This window comes from Puccinia triticina, chromosome 5A (assembly GCF_026914185.1).
Source record: "Puccinia triticina chromosome 5A, complete sequence".
Classification (NCBI taxonomy): Eukaryota; Fungi; Basidiomycota; class Pucciniomycetes; order Pucciniales; family Pucciniaceae; genus Puccinia; species Puccinia triticina.
This window is the reverse complement of record NC_070562.1, coordinates 7,132,002-7,145,313: the sequence shown is the minus strand read 5'-3', so window position 1 is coordinate 7,145,313 and position 13,312 is coordinate 7,132,002. Positions and strand designations below refer to the sequence as shown.

Here is a 13,312-nt window from a genome sequence, read left to right as displayed (position 1 = left end):
CGATCCCGATTCCTTCTGAAAGTCGGCCAGCTTGGCTTGATCAAGTTCAGCGAGCAAAGCAGCCACAGCTCTTTCGGCCTGTTCTTCAGCAGGAGTAGCGGCAGCCGCATCTACCGTAAGCTGTCTTATGTGAAACAATGCTTTCTGGGCTTCTCCGAGTTTGTCTTCAGTTGCAGCTAACTGGCTCAGAGCTTTGAGGTAGGAATCAAAAGGCGGGTAGACGGTCTTCGCGGCCGAAGCCCCGTCTTGTATTTTTACTTCCCTTCTAAGCAGCTCGACAAGGTTTCGCCGAGTGAAGATCTTCTGGTTTCCTAAATCAATTCCGTACTTTCTCTGATCAAGGGCCCTCGCAACATCGAGTTTTGCTTTGTCTAAAAAGAAATGCAGCGCAATGGAAGAAGTAATCAAGCTTGTTCAGATTCAGATGGAAGAAGCCAATCAAAACGTAGTATAAAGATGAATAGCTTACTGAACACTCTTAACTCTTCGTTTGTAGGTGGACCATACGGGGAATGCTTTATGGGAGAAACTGGTCAGCAACAAAATCAAGCCTATTCCAACGATTAGTGGATATTTCACTTACAGCTTCAATGGGAAACTTTTCAAGCCAAGAGGGTTCCCTAATCCAACATAAAGCAGTTCAGTTTGAGGAAGAAATGATTATTTGGTTCAAGCAATGGGACAAGCAAAATAAGTAAATCTGCCGTTGGTGACTCACGTGTCAAGCTTTGGCGGTTGGGCTTTGTCGCCTAGAGGTAGTTCAGCTTCCGACTTAAAGTCAGACGATCTGGATGTGTCGGCCAGCTCGGAAGATCCAACCTGGTTAGGCCGTTCGAGTGCAGCAGGAGATTTGAGTGTAGGAGCTTCGCGTGCAGGCAACGGCGGCTCAGTTCCGGGTCTTATCGTCGGAGATCCAAATCTTGTCTTAAATCTTCTAACCTTTCGGAATGGGATTGGTTTGGAGGTTGGAGTCAGCTTATTTCTAGAAAAGCTGGACATTCCACAGTTGAATGGTACCCACCGCGGCGGGCTGCGAGAACAAACATGGGTCAATTGTCTTATTGCAAGCACGATATACATCTGGATGAAATTAAAACTTACCCATCCAGCTCCGGCATGCTGCTTGAAGCTCTCTGACCATTTCCTGAGTGATTAATCAATTGCGTAAATGGGTGGTCCTTGTTCCTATGTGGCCAAAAAGAGATCAATGGGAGACATACTTTATAAACCCTGAAAGGTTTTTCTCCAAGTCATCCATAGTCTTTCGCTACGGATTTATATATTTCAGAACCGTCTTCCATAGCGGGGTGCGATTAAACTTTTTTTTAAACTCACAGCTCGATCCCAGGCTTTAAACCAGTTCAACTGTTGTTGTGTCTGCAAACGGAGTTGGTTCAATTTGGACAACAACGGTCAAAACAATTGTTTCGCTCAACAAGCAAAAAGAGGTCATGATGTGAAGACTTCTTACCCTTGGTGGGCTCCATGTACTAGGATTTTATTAAGCAGCTTGTCAGTGCGAGTTTCAGAAATGCGGGCAGCTCCATCGCTATCTACCTAGTTGATTGACATACCTTGTCTGTTTGAAAGCCTGGAACAATTTTTTGGAGGCACGCTGGGATTCGGAAGCGGAGGTACCCCGGACACCTGCGGGAGAATCAGGAGGTGAACCCAGCTCTGTATTCAAAGGTGTATTGGGCGGTTCCACAGTTGAAGGCACAGGATTGGTGTCTTGGGGTTTTTCGAGAGCAGTGGAAGTTTTCTCCGTCTTGAGGTTGAGGTTATCTTTAGGAAGCTCTTGAGGTAATTCCTTGGGGGGCTCTTTGGGAGTTAAGAGAGATGGATCTGGTGGACGAAAGGTGTCTGTGGGTGTTGTAGGTGTTTTTTGTAGTGTAGGGTTGAAGGCCTCTTTAGAGGAGTCGGTTTGAGAAGTACCGGAGATGAGAGAAGCATCTGCAGACGTCTCCTTGGGATTGCTGAGTTGGGGACGGAGAGGTGCCAATTTCGCATCCGACTGGCCTGGGATGAGGTGGACATCCCCAGCACCGGCACCGGCACCGGCACCGATCCCGGGCGCCTTAACACCATCACTCGCCGCACCTACACCCTTGGCCAAATCGGTTGCAAATTCCAGAGTTGCTTTGGCGCCAGATGATACACCCCCTGCCGCTTCGATAACCTCACCAATACGACCGGCATTCACGAACATCCGAGGTTGAAGGCGGAAGACCGGAAGGCAGCGAGAACTGGAGATTATTAAACAGAGAAATCCGAGGATTGGTAGTGTGAGCGCTCGCATCGGAGATGTTGACCCGTACTGGATAGGAAGGGGTAGACGCTGAGCGCCTACTAACATTAAGTCTAGAGGTGATCACAGGGTCTCCCATGAGGCACTTTAGGACCTTGAAGGTTGGTTGTTGTCATGATATGGAACGCGGAGCTCATACAAGCTGATGATCAGGGTCTAAAAGCGCGTAGTTCTTGAAGCTGAAGTGGCAACATGCTCCAAGCTTTCTCCAAAATTCCGACTGTACTTGCGACCGTGGTGTACACCGAAGGCAATCGTTCCAGCAACCAACGCCCGTTGTCCCAGACGACACATCTAAAGATGCCTTCTGGCGCGATGCCGGCAACCCTGGACGCAATCAGGCGCATTCGTGACTGACTCTCGCCGTCGGGAGAGTGCCTTTGGGGCCGTAACATACCGCTCCGACTCCCACCGAACTGGCGCGGCGTCACCGGCCCTCCCAGGGGCAACTCATGGGGCGCCTCATCATTTCGGCTGGCTGTTCCCCGGTGCCCTGATGTCCATCGAGGAAAACCTATATCCAAGAAAAAAATATTGCAGTTAGAATCCGCTGCTCGAAGATACCTTCCCAGTTTTATTAAAGACCCAGTGGAAGTCAAACCGATTGGCAATGAACGATTGTTAGCAATTTGAGGTGCACAAAATTATGTTTACATTTCTGCTACCATGTCGAGGATACCCCAACAACGTGCTGAGCACAGCTCAAACGAAAAATGTCAACGTCAAAGTGCTTTGAAAGAGACCCGAAAGATTTTTTGATTGACTTGATCAAGACGCTTTTTCTTTATTTGAAGACAACAGGTGGCTACATGGTGAGAAAAATTGTTGGAGCGTGACTTATGTTCCAAATAATTGGCAACAAGTTTCACCGACACGTCTCCATGAAGTAGAGAGGAATTCAAGATATCATTCATAGATAGGTAACCACAAGATTAATAAATACACAATTGCACCATTTACCCAAGAGCATGACAAATAAAAGATATTATGACAATCTGCATATATGAATACAACGCTGGTTATTTACAGATACAACGAGACTATGTACGTTAGATGCGCTGAAAAATAATGATAAAAATGCGAAAGAAGCCTTGGGCACTGATAAATGGGTTGGCACTCATACGGTATACTCCCCACATTTACTCAGAGTACTCAAGAAGCCGTTCTGCTTGACAATAAGTTCCTGATAAGTTCCTTGCTCGACAATATGACCCCTGTCCATCACGATGAGTCTATCGCAGAGTTTCATGACGTCCTCCTTGTGGGTAATGATTACAGAGGTTTTGCCGATCTTGATCTCCATAATGGTCTTGAGTATTTCTGTTTGATTGATGGCATCCAAGGCGGAAGTACATTCGTCAAAGACTAAAATCTTCCGGTTCTTGTTCAAGAGTGTACGAGCTATCGAGAGTCTCTGGGCTTGACCAGAGGAAATTAGATCGGAGTTCTCGCCAATCTTGGTGTCCAACTTGAGAGGAAGTCGATCCACAAACTCAGTAAGATGTACCTGCTCTATTACGGGTTCAACTTCAGTCTTGATTATGTGTTTTTTCATGTTTTCCGAGTTGTTACCGGCTCGAGTGCGAGGCATGTGGCCATAAGATATATTTTCGAATACCGTTGCGTTAAAGAGGACTGCATGCTGAGTGACCATGCCGACTTGTTCCCTCACATGACGCGCATCAATCTGGGAGATATTGAATCCATCCAGTCTGACAGAGCCCGAATTGGGCTCATAAAGTCGGTGGAGTAAGGCGGCAATGGTCGATTTTCCGGAACCAGAAGCTCTGAAAAGAATAAGGTCCGGCGCTTAGTCAAGGGAGTATCGTACCAGATGAGACAAAATAGAGGTTCACTTACCCTACAATACCAACACATTCACCCGGCTGAACCACAAATGATACACCCTTCAGAACTGGAACGTCTGGTCTTGATGGATAAGTGAAATCAACTTGTCGAAATTCTATTTGGCCCATGAGTGGTATTCTAAGGTCGCCTTTTGTTTCTTTGGATCCAATTGGCAATGAGACTAGTCGTATCAGGTCCATTGAAGCCCTTACTGATTTTGAAAAGGAGGGAACTGAAAACACGAGTAGATGTGGATTATCAATAAAATGTCAGTCGAGAATAAGAACCATCACAAATGCTTACCGCTACCAACGATTTGTCCAGCAAAAGTTACTGAAAATATTATCAATGAGAAAACTTGCAGTAACTTTTCAAACGTGTAAAGGCCTTTTATCACCAGTACCGCTCCGACATAGAATAATAAACCTAGTATTTGAGTTTAGTTTCAGTATCCTATGTCTTATAACGTGGGAATGACCAAATAATTTACCGTCGGCCAGGTACGTCATGGCAATATTCAATCCAGATGAAATACCATGCAGAGGAGCGGACCGGATGAACATCTTTCGAGACTTGATTGAAGACTCGATGAATCGTTCTCGCATGAGAGGTTCCAGGGACATTGCGCGGATCGCTTTGGTATTACTGATGGTCTGTTTTACGTTTGATTTTAGAAACTGGTGTTAGTCTTGATTCATAAGGATGCCACATAGTCGAGAGAGACCGTCCTTACCAGATGAAACTGGTTCGCAACTTGTTCTCTTAAGATTTTGTTGAGAAGCTCAAACTTGGAGCTAAGCTTCCCACTCCCACCTACGATGAAGAAGAATACTGGCGCTAACGACAAGCCCACAAGTGTTAATTGCCAACCTATGACTAAAGCCCAAACAAAAGTAAGCGTAATTAGGGTGAGAACGGTCAAAATGTCCGCTAATATTTGCCCAATGAGATCTTTGCAATCGGCACCGTCTTTGATCAAGCGATTAATTAAGTTTGCCGGAGAGTTTTGAGTCTGATCGAACCACTCTTGATCTTGCAAAACGATTTTTTCAAACGCGACACTCCGCATGCTCTCGAGCCACATCGTGCTTGATTTTTCCATGATGAATACTCTCAAAAACGCTAGAATGCCGTCTGCGATTGCGATAACAATGATATATATCGAGTTTTTGAGAAGAAAGCCAGGAGGTGGGTTGGCAATTTTGCCCAATAGGTTTCCCAAGACGACAGAAAATAGGGGTGTCATTGTGCCCGAAGCTATGCTAACCAGACATCCAAACAAAGTTAGCCATTTTTGATTTAGTGTGGGTGCGATATTCTTGAAGAGTTGAGGAATGGACCAGGTCGAGGAGGTGGAAGTGGGGATGTCGATTTTGTGATGGGTTTTGCAGCCGAATCTGTATTTGGGTTCATGAGGCACTCCTGGACGATCGCTTTCTACGTTTGCTAATTCCTCAGGCGACCATTTTTTCCTTCGCTCTGGAGTCAACTTCTCGGCGCTTTCTGGATTACAGTCGATCTGGCTGTTGAGTTGGTTTCTACGACTGGAGGCTATCTTACTCGCTTGTAGCATGACGGAGGCAGTGAACTCTCGGTATTCATCATCCTCTTGCTCCACTGTACTTAGAACTTTAGACCTTCTGGTCTTACTTCCTGCATGCTGGCCACCATTCAATTTGAATAGATCCATCGAGTACCTCGAATATCTGGAACCGCGCGGCTTCTGTGAGGAGTTTTTGGTCAATTCCTCGGCGGAAAAACTAGATCGGAGCGAGGGACGTCGTTCTCGAGTGGAATCTTCCTCCTCTGGTGGTGCACGGCGAGCTGAACGTCGCCATGCATTCTGAGGGGAGGAAAATCCCGGGGCAAGCCCACTTTGCTGAGGGCCGAGGAAACTTCCGTCAGATTTCAGGGCGTGAATAAAACCATCCAAAAACGTCATCCTCTTTCGTGATCCAGGGAGGTTATTTGACTGAGAGCCAAGACCGTCATTTGGAGGTACAGAAAACGTGATATGCCCGTTAGCAGCTATCTCTTCGAGCTCTTGTAGTTCAGATGTGTCGATCGTCTCCCAAGTTTGATCAGACATTCGTGGACGGCTAGATTCAAACTTGACCTTTGATGCGATTACCATCGGTGATTTTCTTGCCATTTGCTTGAAAAGGCTGGTGCTGAGGGATTGGCCTTCAAGCTTGTATCGATAATCGCTCAGGACAATTCGACCAGCTTGCATAACATACACATAGTCTTTGGGTCCAATGGGTTTCAGGTCGTGTGTTATGCAGATGGTAGTTTTGTTGCTCCGCCATTGTCGAATTGCATCATACATCAGAGCCTGGGTTGTCAAGTCTAACGCCGAGGTAGCTTCGTCTAACGAGATCAAGGTTACACGTGTCAGCGAAAAGCAAAAAGTGGAAGGGAAGGTGGTGAGATGGGACAAGAGACTTGTCGGAAGTATTGAAATCACTTACCAAGGATTAAGATAGGGGCGTTGCGAATCCAAGCGCGTGCCAGACCGAGCCTTTGCTTCTGCCCTCCACTGAGACTCTGAACTCCCTTCGAACCAGTTGCGCCGCTTGGAAGCTCATTCCCAGATGTTTGTTCGTCTGTTTCGGAATCCAATTTGGTATCGTAACCTTGGGGCAAGTCGCTTATGAATTCATGCAAAAGCGCAAACTTGGCGGCACGAACGACCTCTAGTCGCGAGACGCTGCGCCAGTCACGAGTACTTCCTACACCGATCGCAATGTTTTCGTGAAGAGTCCCAGGCAGCAGAAACATCGAGGTGAGTCCACTGACAAGGCAGAATTGATTTCGGTACCAGTTAGGGTCTAGCCAGCCAATCGACCCAAGCTCATCAGCCTCAACTGAACCTTTCATGATAGGATACAAGCCCATGAGGACAGCGCTGATGGTTGATTTGCCACTGCCTGACTCTCCGATTATGAATGTGAAATCTCCTGAGGGGAAAAACATTGATACGTCATCTAGGTTGGGTTTGTTCGGAGTTTGAGTGATTAACGTTGAGGCTTTGGGTGGGAAATTGTAAAATGTCGGCTCATTCGATGGATAATAGAAAGTAACAGCCTTCAATTCGAGCTGTCCCTTGAAATCTGCTGGTATCAGCTTCCTTAGGTGTCTCATGCGTGTTTTTCGGGACAGACGCCATTCCGGAGGCGCGGGTTGAGTTCGGGCGCGAACTTGTTGCGCATTAGAGATCATTGACTGGGTTGGAAGCGCGCCGCATGATGAAATTTTGTGGGCGTTTCTGAGCTTTTCTCCGTTCAAGTTATTCGTCGACGAAGATGTGACCGTGGATGCAGTAGGCGACCAAGAGTGGATTAAGCCACGAGACCGGCGTTTCGATTGTTGCATCGTGCTCAATGGCACCAACTTCGGAGGCGAATCAGACTTGCCGTTCGGTGGCTTGGTCGTGTCAGAGGTGTAGTCAGTCATCACGGCTTCTTCCAGCGATTTGGGACTCAATGAACCCGAGGATTGATCCATGAGCGCGATCAAGTTCAGGATTGCCAGCTGGGCTTTCTCGAGGAAGGTTAGCATTGGCATGAGCATTTGCAGATACGAACTTGCGACTAGACAAGACCAGAAGACGGTGTTGACGTCCCCCGTTGTAACTTCTTGAGCGGTTATCAACTTGGAGCCGAAGCCGAAGCCTTGTACGAACATCAAAAGAGAGAGGCATTGGCAAATGCCCAAACGGACGGCCAAAATGCGCACGAAAGCGACGTAATTTTTAGAAAGCTGGGAGGACAAGCGGACCAGCTTGACTATCTCGAGAGGCTGTGCGCTGAAAGCTTTGACGATTGAGATCGTTTTGACCATCCTTCCAATTTCCGTAGACAGCGCAGATTCAAGGAAACTGTGTTTTTGGAATAAGGGTCCCGTCAATTTAGCCGATAGTGCCGTCAGGATGGTCACGACGGGTATCGTACAAAGGATGACGAGGCTAAGCTTGTAAGACTTGGTAAAAGCGAGGATTGTGTTCACTAGGAGAGTTACGGTGTACTGAATGATCATCCCCATACGTCCAGAAATCGCTGCTCGGATATCTTCGGTTTGCCTAGAAGAACCAGAAGCATGTACGATTCAATAAGTAGATCTGATGAAAATGTTACTTGAGTTTTATTCGAAAATACTCACCTGGCAAACCGAGCCATAAGGCCAGCTGGGGATTGAGAGGTCGCAGAACGATCATCTGTTGGACAACTGTCCTTGTTTGCGGACTCTTCGCCCGAAAATTGGTATCTTGTTTTCATTCCATTTTCGAACCAGCCGAGCTCTCTCTGGGAGACCGAATCGTAGACGGCTGCCTGAATCTTTTCGCATATCTTGGAGCCGTTGATAGCCCAGAGTGTATGCGTGACCAGACTCAGAAGGAAGGTTGCACCGCCTAGGCAGACGAGTTTGATAGCCACTTCTCCGATTTTCTGCCGCAAGGTATCCTTGGCCTGCGCGATGATAGCCGGAGAGTCGGGTGCACCCGTCGTCGCAATGGTATAATCGGCGAATAATTGGAATGCTTGTCCGACCAATATTGTCATGTAAGCGGGTAAAAGACCGGACAGCACAGATAGAAGAAAAGCGGGCAAAACAAGGAGTACATAATCCAACTTGGAGGTAAAAGAGAATATGATGATAAGAGACTTGAACAGGCCGACACTTCGCGCGTTAGGAGTTGGTTGGGAGCTTCCCCGATCGTCTTTCTCGCGCGCTGGCAGCGACTTCTCTTCCATGATGTTGGTGTCCATCGGGGGGCTTGAGTGGAATCTATCTGGGGGAAGAGATGGTCGAATGTTAAGCTCGAGGGATCTCAGTCTTGCGGAGTGCCGACGGAGCTTCCTTCTGACTGAGCCCACGACATGCACTCTAACTCAGTCGAACGTCTACCGGACTAGGAAGGGGGAGACAAAGGCAAAAATGCCCCGTTCGGCAGGCCATATTAAAGTATCCGCACAAACTCCCAAATTTGGTCAATCCCCCTTTGTGTATCGGACAAAGGAGAAAGACCTCACGAGGACAATCATTTGCATATGTATGAATGTTCAAAAGGTGTTTTGTTTCGTTATCGATATATTCATGTACAGTGAAATATCTAAACTGGACGAATTTCCTCCCTGCCGCTGGACGGAGTGGTAAACACTTGTCAGCGTCGCATTAAGGAAAGGCGGGACGGCGTGCCCCCTCCAATTACAGAGCAACGAGTAAGTCGGGTGAAATATGTAGTCCCAAAAATGTCGGCTCCGTACCGGCGTCATTCCGGACATTCAAGGGAAAGACCCGGGCCGGCAAAGTCCCTCCCATCGGTGAGACTCCGCAACCGGCTTCGAAAACCAAAAAGTAAGACATCAAAGCCGAGAGACTTCGTGGGACTGCCTTTCGCGCTCTCAATGAGGCTTGTGTAAGGCTCGCAAGCCTTCCGCGCCGGTGTAGACTTCAGCTGAAAACTACAGCGGAATGTCTTGCGCAACACCATCTGCCAAGTCAAGATCATGATCTCCCGGCCAGAACATCTATCAAAATGCGCTTTGGCCTGATTTTTTTGACCGTCTTCCTAAGTCCTGCGATACAACTATATGTTGCTCATCCTGTCCTTCGCGGCGGCGTCAACCAGTCGAAAAAGTCTTGGGACGGATATTAGCACATGGGGTGGCCTCCAATCAGGGAGCTCCTTTTCTTCTGCTCCGGGGGGTAGTCTGGATCTTGGGACGGATAGAAGGTCTAAATACGTATTGTCGGGTGGCGCAGCGGCATTTGGCCGAGCTCTTTAGACACTCCATCCCAGCCTGGGACAAGCCGTCCATAGTCTGCATCATACTCAAGCAAAATTATCCCAAGAGGGTCGGCCCGCTTGTACCGGCGTCATTTCCACCACCCATGGGGTGAACCGGCTTGCAACCGGCATCAAAGGCAACAAACGAAAGGAACAAATCCCAGAACAAGAAAACGGTAGGATTTGCCCGTACTTGTGCCTACAAAGGCAGGTAAAAAGATGATAAAAACATCGACAGGCAAGGAAATCATCACAACGAGTAAGACAAGGCCATCCGAGTGCATGGGAACACAGCATGTCTCAAAAGCACCCTCATCAAGTATATGAACCGATAGGCCAGCACCCCAATCCATTCTTTCTCCAGGATCGAGCTGTAGATTTGATATTTGAAATGGTTTCTCGCTGAGATGATAGATAGTTCCAAGAATTAAAAAACAAAGTTTTCAAGCAATAAGTATTCCATCAAAAATTCATACAATGCCTTTGGGATGGAGTTCATCCACGACCATTTTGCTGACATCCTGCGGACAAAATTGTTTTACAGAAGAAATATCGGGGAAATGCTTGAGTCGAGGACGGGCTACAACAAAATAGCTTTCTTGTTTCATTACTTCCGGAATTTGATGGAGTTCACCCATTACCGAAGGCGTGATCGTCCATGAGTCAAACAAGTCGTTGGTGACAGACCTCATAGGATTTACCCTGGGGTTGAGCTGCGGCGTGTGCGTTGACGTGCCCGTCGGCGCGTCCGTTTTGTGGTTCAAACGTGACCTTGCAGAGAACATCCAACTCGGAAGTAGCCCGGTGAAAGCGAATATAAAGTTATTTGTGACGGCGGTCTTGGTTAATAGCGTGACCTGTGCACTGACATTTCCGGATTTCTTGAGAAGGCAGATAAATCGAATCATCAAGGTGACTTCAACCTGTTCAAGGGGGAAACAATGTGTTTAGCTCATTTCTGGCTCCTCTTTCATTCTCCTAAGGGGCACCGGCGCTTACCAGTGCGTGAACTAGCGATAAGAGCGAAGCCAGAATCAAATGTGTGCTATCCGAAACAATGAAACCCCAAAAGGTGGAGAATTGCGAGCTAGGACTGTGACATCGCACGCGGTAGCCATTCTCCTCAGCAGAAAAAGGCTGCCCCAATGATGAAATGCTTTTAGGAGTGATGCTTCTGCGGTACATCTTCATTTTTTGTATCATCCGGAAATAAGTATAGTAAAGTGGCAATGAAATCTAAAAGCAGCAAAAAGCCAGTCAGCTGAGGCCGAATTTGATGGCCAAGAGGGTAGATGACATAATTATCTGGCTTGAAAATAGAGCTCACGCATATAAACCCGAAGAACCATGCCAGTCGCGACTTGAACGGTTACAGGGTAATGTCATGTGAGTTATGAGGAATGGCCCGAATATTCTTACTCTTTACAAGATTCCATCGGCACGTACATATAACAAGAAGCGAAAGTCCTTTAGCCAATTCGCCTTGAAATGGATCCAAAGTGTTAGTCGCTTCACTGGAGCCAAGATTCAAATGAAGAACCACGCAACGTACAAAAGACACAGTTAGTTCAAGCAACCCCGGGAGTTCCGGGAGAAGATTTTCATCAATCGTAAACGTCTGCGGATTATAGAGTGCGGCCATCGTCTCAAAACGAGCAGAAATTCGGTGGAATGAATCCAGACGAGACATCAAACCATACCCAGCGAAAAAAACCGTGGTGGTTTCATCTGTTTATCAAGAAAGTAATCCATAAAACAGTGAGTATTAACATAATCGAATGCCACGCCTTAACGACACGCTCGAGAACGAAAAGGTATGACCGAGTGAAATGAAATTAGACTGACAAAGTATGATAAAAACCAAAGAGGTAAAAACCATGGTGTTGAATGCTAGCGCAGACCGCTTACATCCCACAAGCTTTCCAAGTATGCCGTGAGGAACTTGTGAATATGTGGTGTAAATACTGCTTCCCATTCCCCAAACATATACCCTGAGATAAAAAAAGATACATCTGGCTCAGTGGGGTTCAAAAGATAGATAGAAGAAGCACATTCTTACCAGCTAGACAGCCACAGTGGCATCCATTTGAATCCAGCTATGATGATTCGATCCTTAAGTGTCTAGGATTGGTCGTACTTGTGGTCAAAATCGACCGTGAGATGCATCCAGGCTGATCGCGAAAATACTCACCGCGAACCCGTTCATGTCCAGGATTAACAGTACTGTTTCACTTACTAAAAGAAGGGTGAAAATAGCACCTAATATTGCCATTAGGAATCGAGTGTTAGGTACAAACAGGCCACCTGAGGAAGGGGTACCTGAGCAAATTAGTCCACCTATTTTGAATCTGGGCACGCTTTCAGATACAATCAAACATCGACGTACGCTCATTATTTCGAAAAACCCAGTGTGAATTCGACAATTTGGAGTATCTCAATCCAATTGTAAACCAGGTCAGTTGACTGCATTTTACAAGGAGAAACTATGAGTCAGTTGTATCCTTTTTGTAACGTTTATGACATTTTCGACCCACAAAATGAAGGACAAAAAACAAATGATCAAGCCTAGGGTTACCAAATGAGATGTTTCGGGGCCCTGTAGGGAGGAAATTTATGGTTAGTAAAACATGAGTTAGGTGTATATATACAAACAAATGTATGAGAGATACTCACAGCTACAGCATGGGTAGAGGACACAAATCGACTTTTTAAGAAATCTCGGATTACCGCTGGTATGTTTTCTGTCGAAGGTCTCGAGCTTGAGGTTAGAATGTAGTTCAAAACTAAGCCAATAATATCTTTGTTATCGCTCCCGAGTAATGGCCCAGATTTGAAGTCCTGCTTCGGCATGAGTGATCCCCAAAAAGTTCAACCTTGAGTGCAACGATAAACAGTGAGTAATGAATCCGAGGAAATGGAAATCCAAGAAGATGACCAAGGGAAAAAAACGTGAGGTGAATTAAGGCGGCTCGCAGTGCTTGCTCTAGTTTTGGAATTAATGGTTCAGCTTGGATTTAAATAAAGGAGTATTATCTCACTTCCACAATGCTTCGCAAAGAAAAGGTATAATAGTAATAGAACTTTTGGGTTTGAACGAATATTTGGTTTGAAGTCGGAGCCACAGAGTAGGCCGCAATGCAAGAAAGTTTTCTAAGGATACAATCATAATGTGAGTTGTGGTGCTCGATCTAAGACAGGAAGTCGCGAGGATACGGATGAGCCAATGGAGAGCATCCCGGATCCCGAAGCAAAGGCCATTGCGACGGAGCTCTCAAGGGGCAAGGGAGCCATGCCCGTGCCCCACTCCATTCTCCTCTCGGCAAGTCAAGGAACACCTTGAGGATGTCTGTATGCTCCCATCCAAG

At 46.7% G+C, this 13,312-nt stretch overlaps 3 protein-coding genes across 3 annotated transcripts; all 3 read right to left on the bottom strand.

Moving 5' to 3' along the window:
• Positions 1-714: 714 nt before the first annotated feature.
• On the bottom strand, positions 715-2,209 carry PtA15_5A812 (uncharacterized protein; the record flags this gene model as incomplete). The annotated part of the gene is made up of 2 exons (XM_053169614.1): positions 715-898; positions 1,575-2,209. The coding sequence occupies 2 exons, from the start codon at positions 2,207-2,209 to the stop codon at positions 715-717; spliced, it is 819 nt and encodes a 272-aa protein (XP_053020793.1).
• A 1,216-nt stretch (positions 2,210-3,425) lies between these two features.
• PtA15_5A811 (uncharacterized protein) lies at positions 3,426-8,925 on the bottom strand (the record flags this gene model as incomplete). The annotated part of the gene is made up of 7 exons (XM_053169613.1): positions 3,426-4,095; positions 4,169-4,388; positions 4,460-4,582; positions 4,647-4,809; positions 4,890-6,526; positions 6,628-8,237; positions 8,318-8,925. 7 exons carry the CDS (start codon positions 8,923-8,925, stop codon positions 3,426-3,428), a joined length of 5,031 nt encoding a protein of 1,676 aa, XP_053020792.1.
• A 1,492-nt stretch (positions 8,926-10,417) lies between these two features.
• PtA15_5A810 (uncharacterized protein) lies at positions 10,418-12,797 on the bottom strand (the record flags this gene model as incomplete). The annotated part of the gene is made up of 11 exons (XM_053169612.1): positions 10,418-10,870; positions 10,947-11,183; positions 11,275-11,307; positions 11,394-11,429; positions 11,500-11,675; positions 11,793-11,938; positions 12,007-12,068; positions 12,139-12,251; positions 12,334-12,410; positions 12,482-12,543; positions 12,621-12,797. 11 exons carry the CDS (start codon positions 12,795-12,797, stop codon positions 10,418-10,420), a joined length of 1,572 nt encoding a protein of 523 aa, XP_053020791.1.
• Positions 12,798-13,312: the final 515 nt, after the last annotated feature.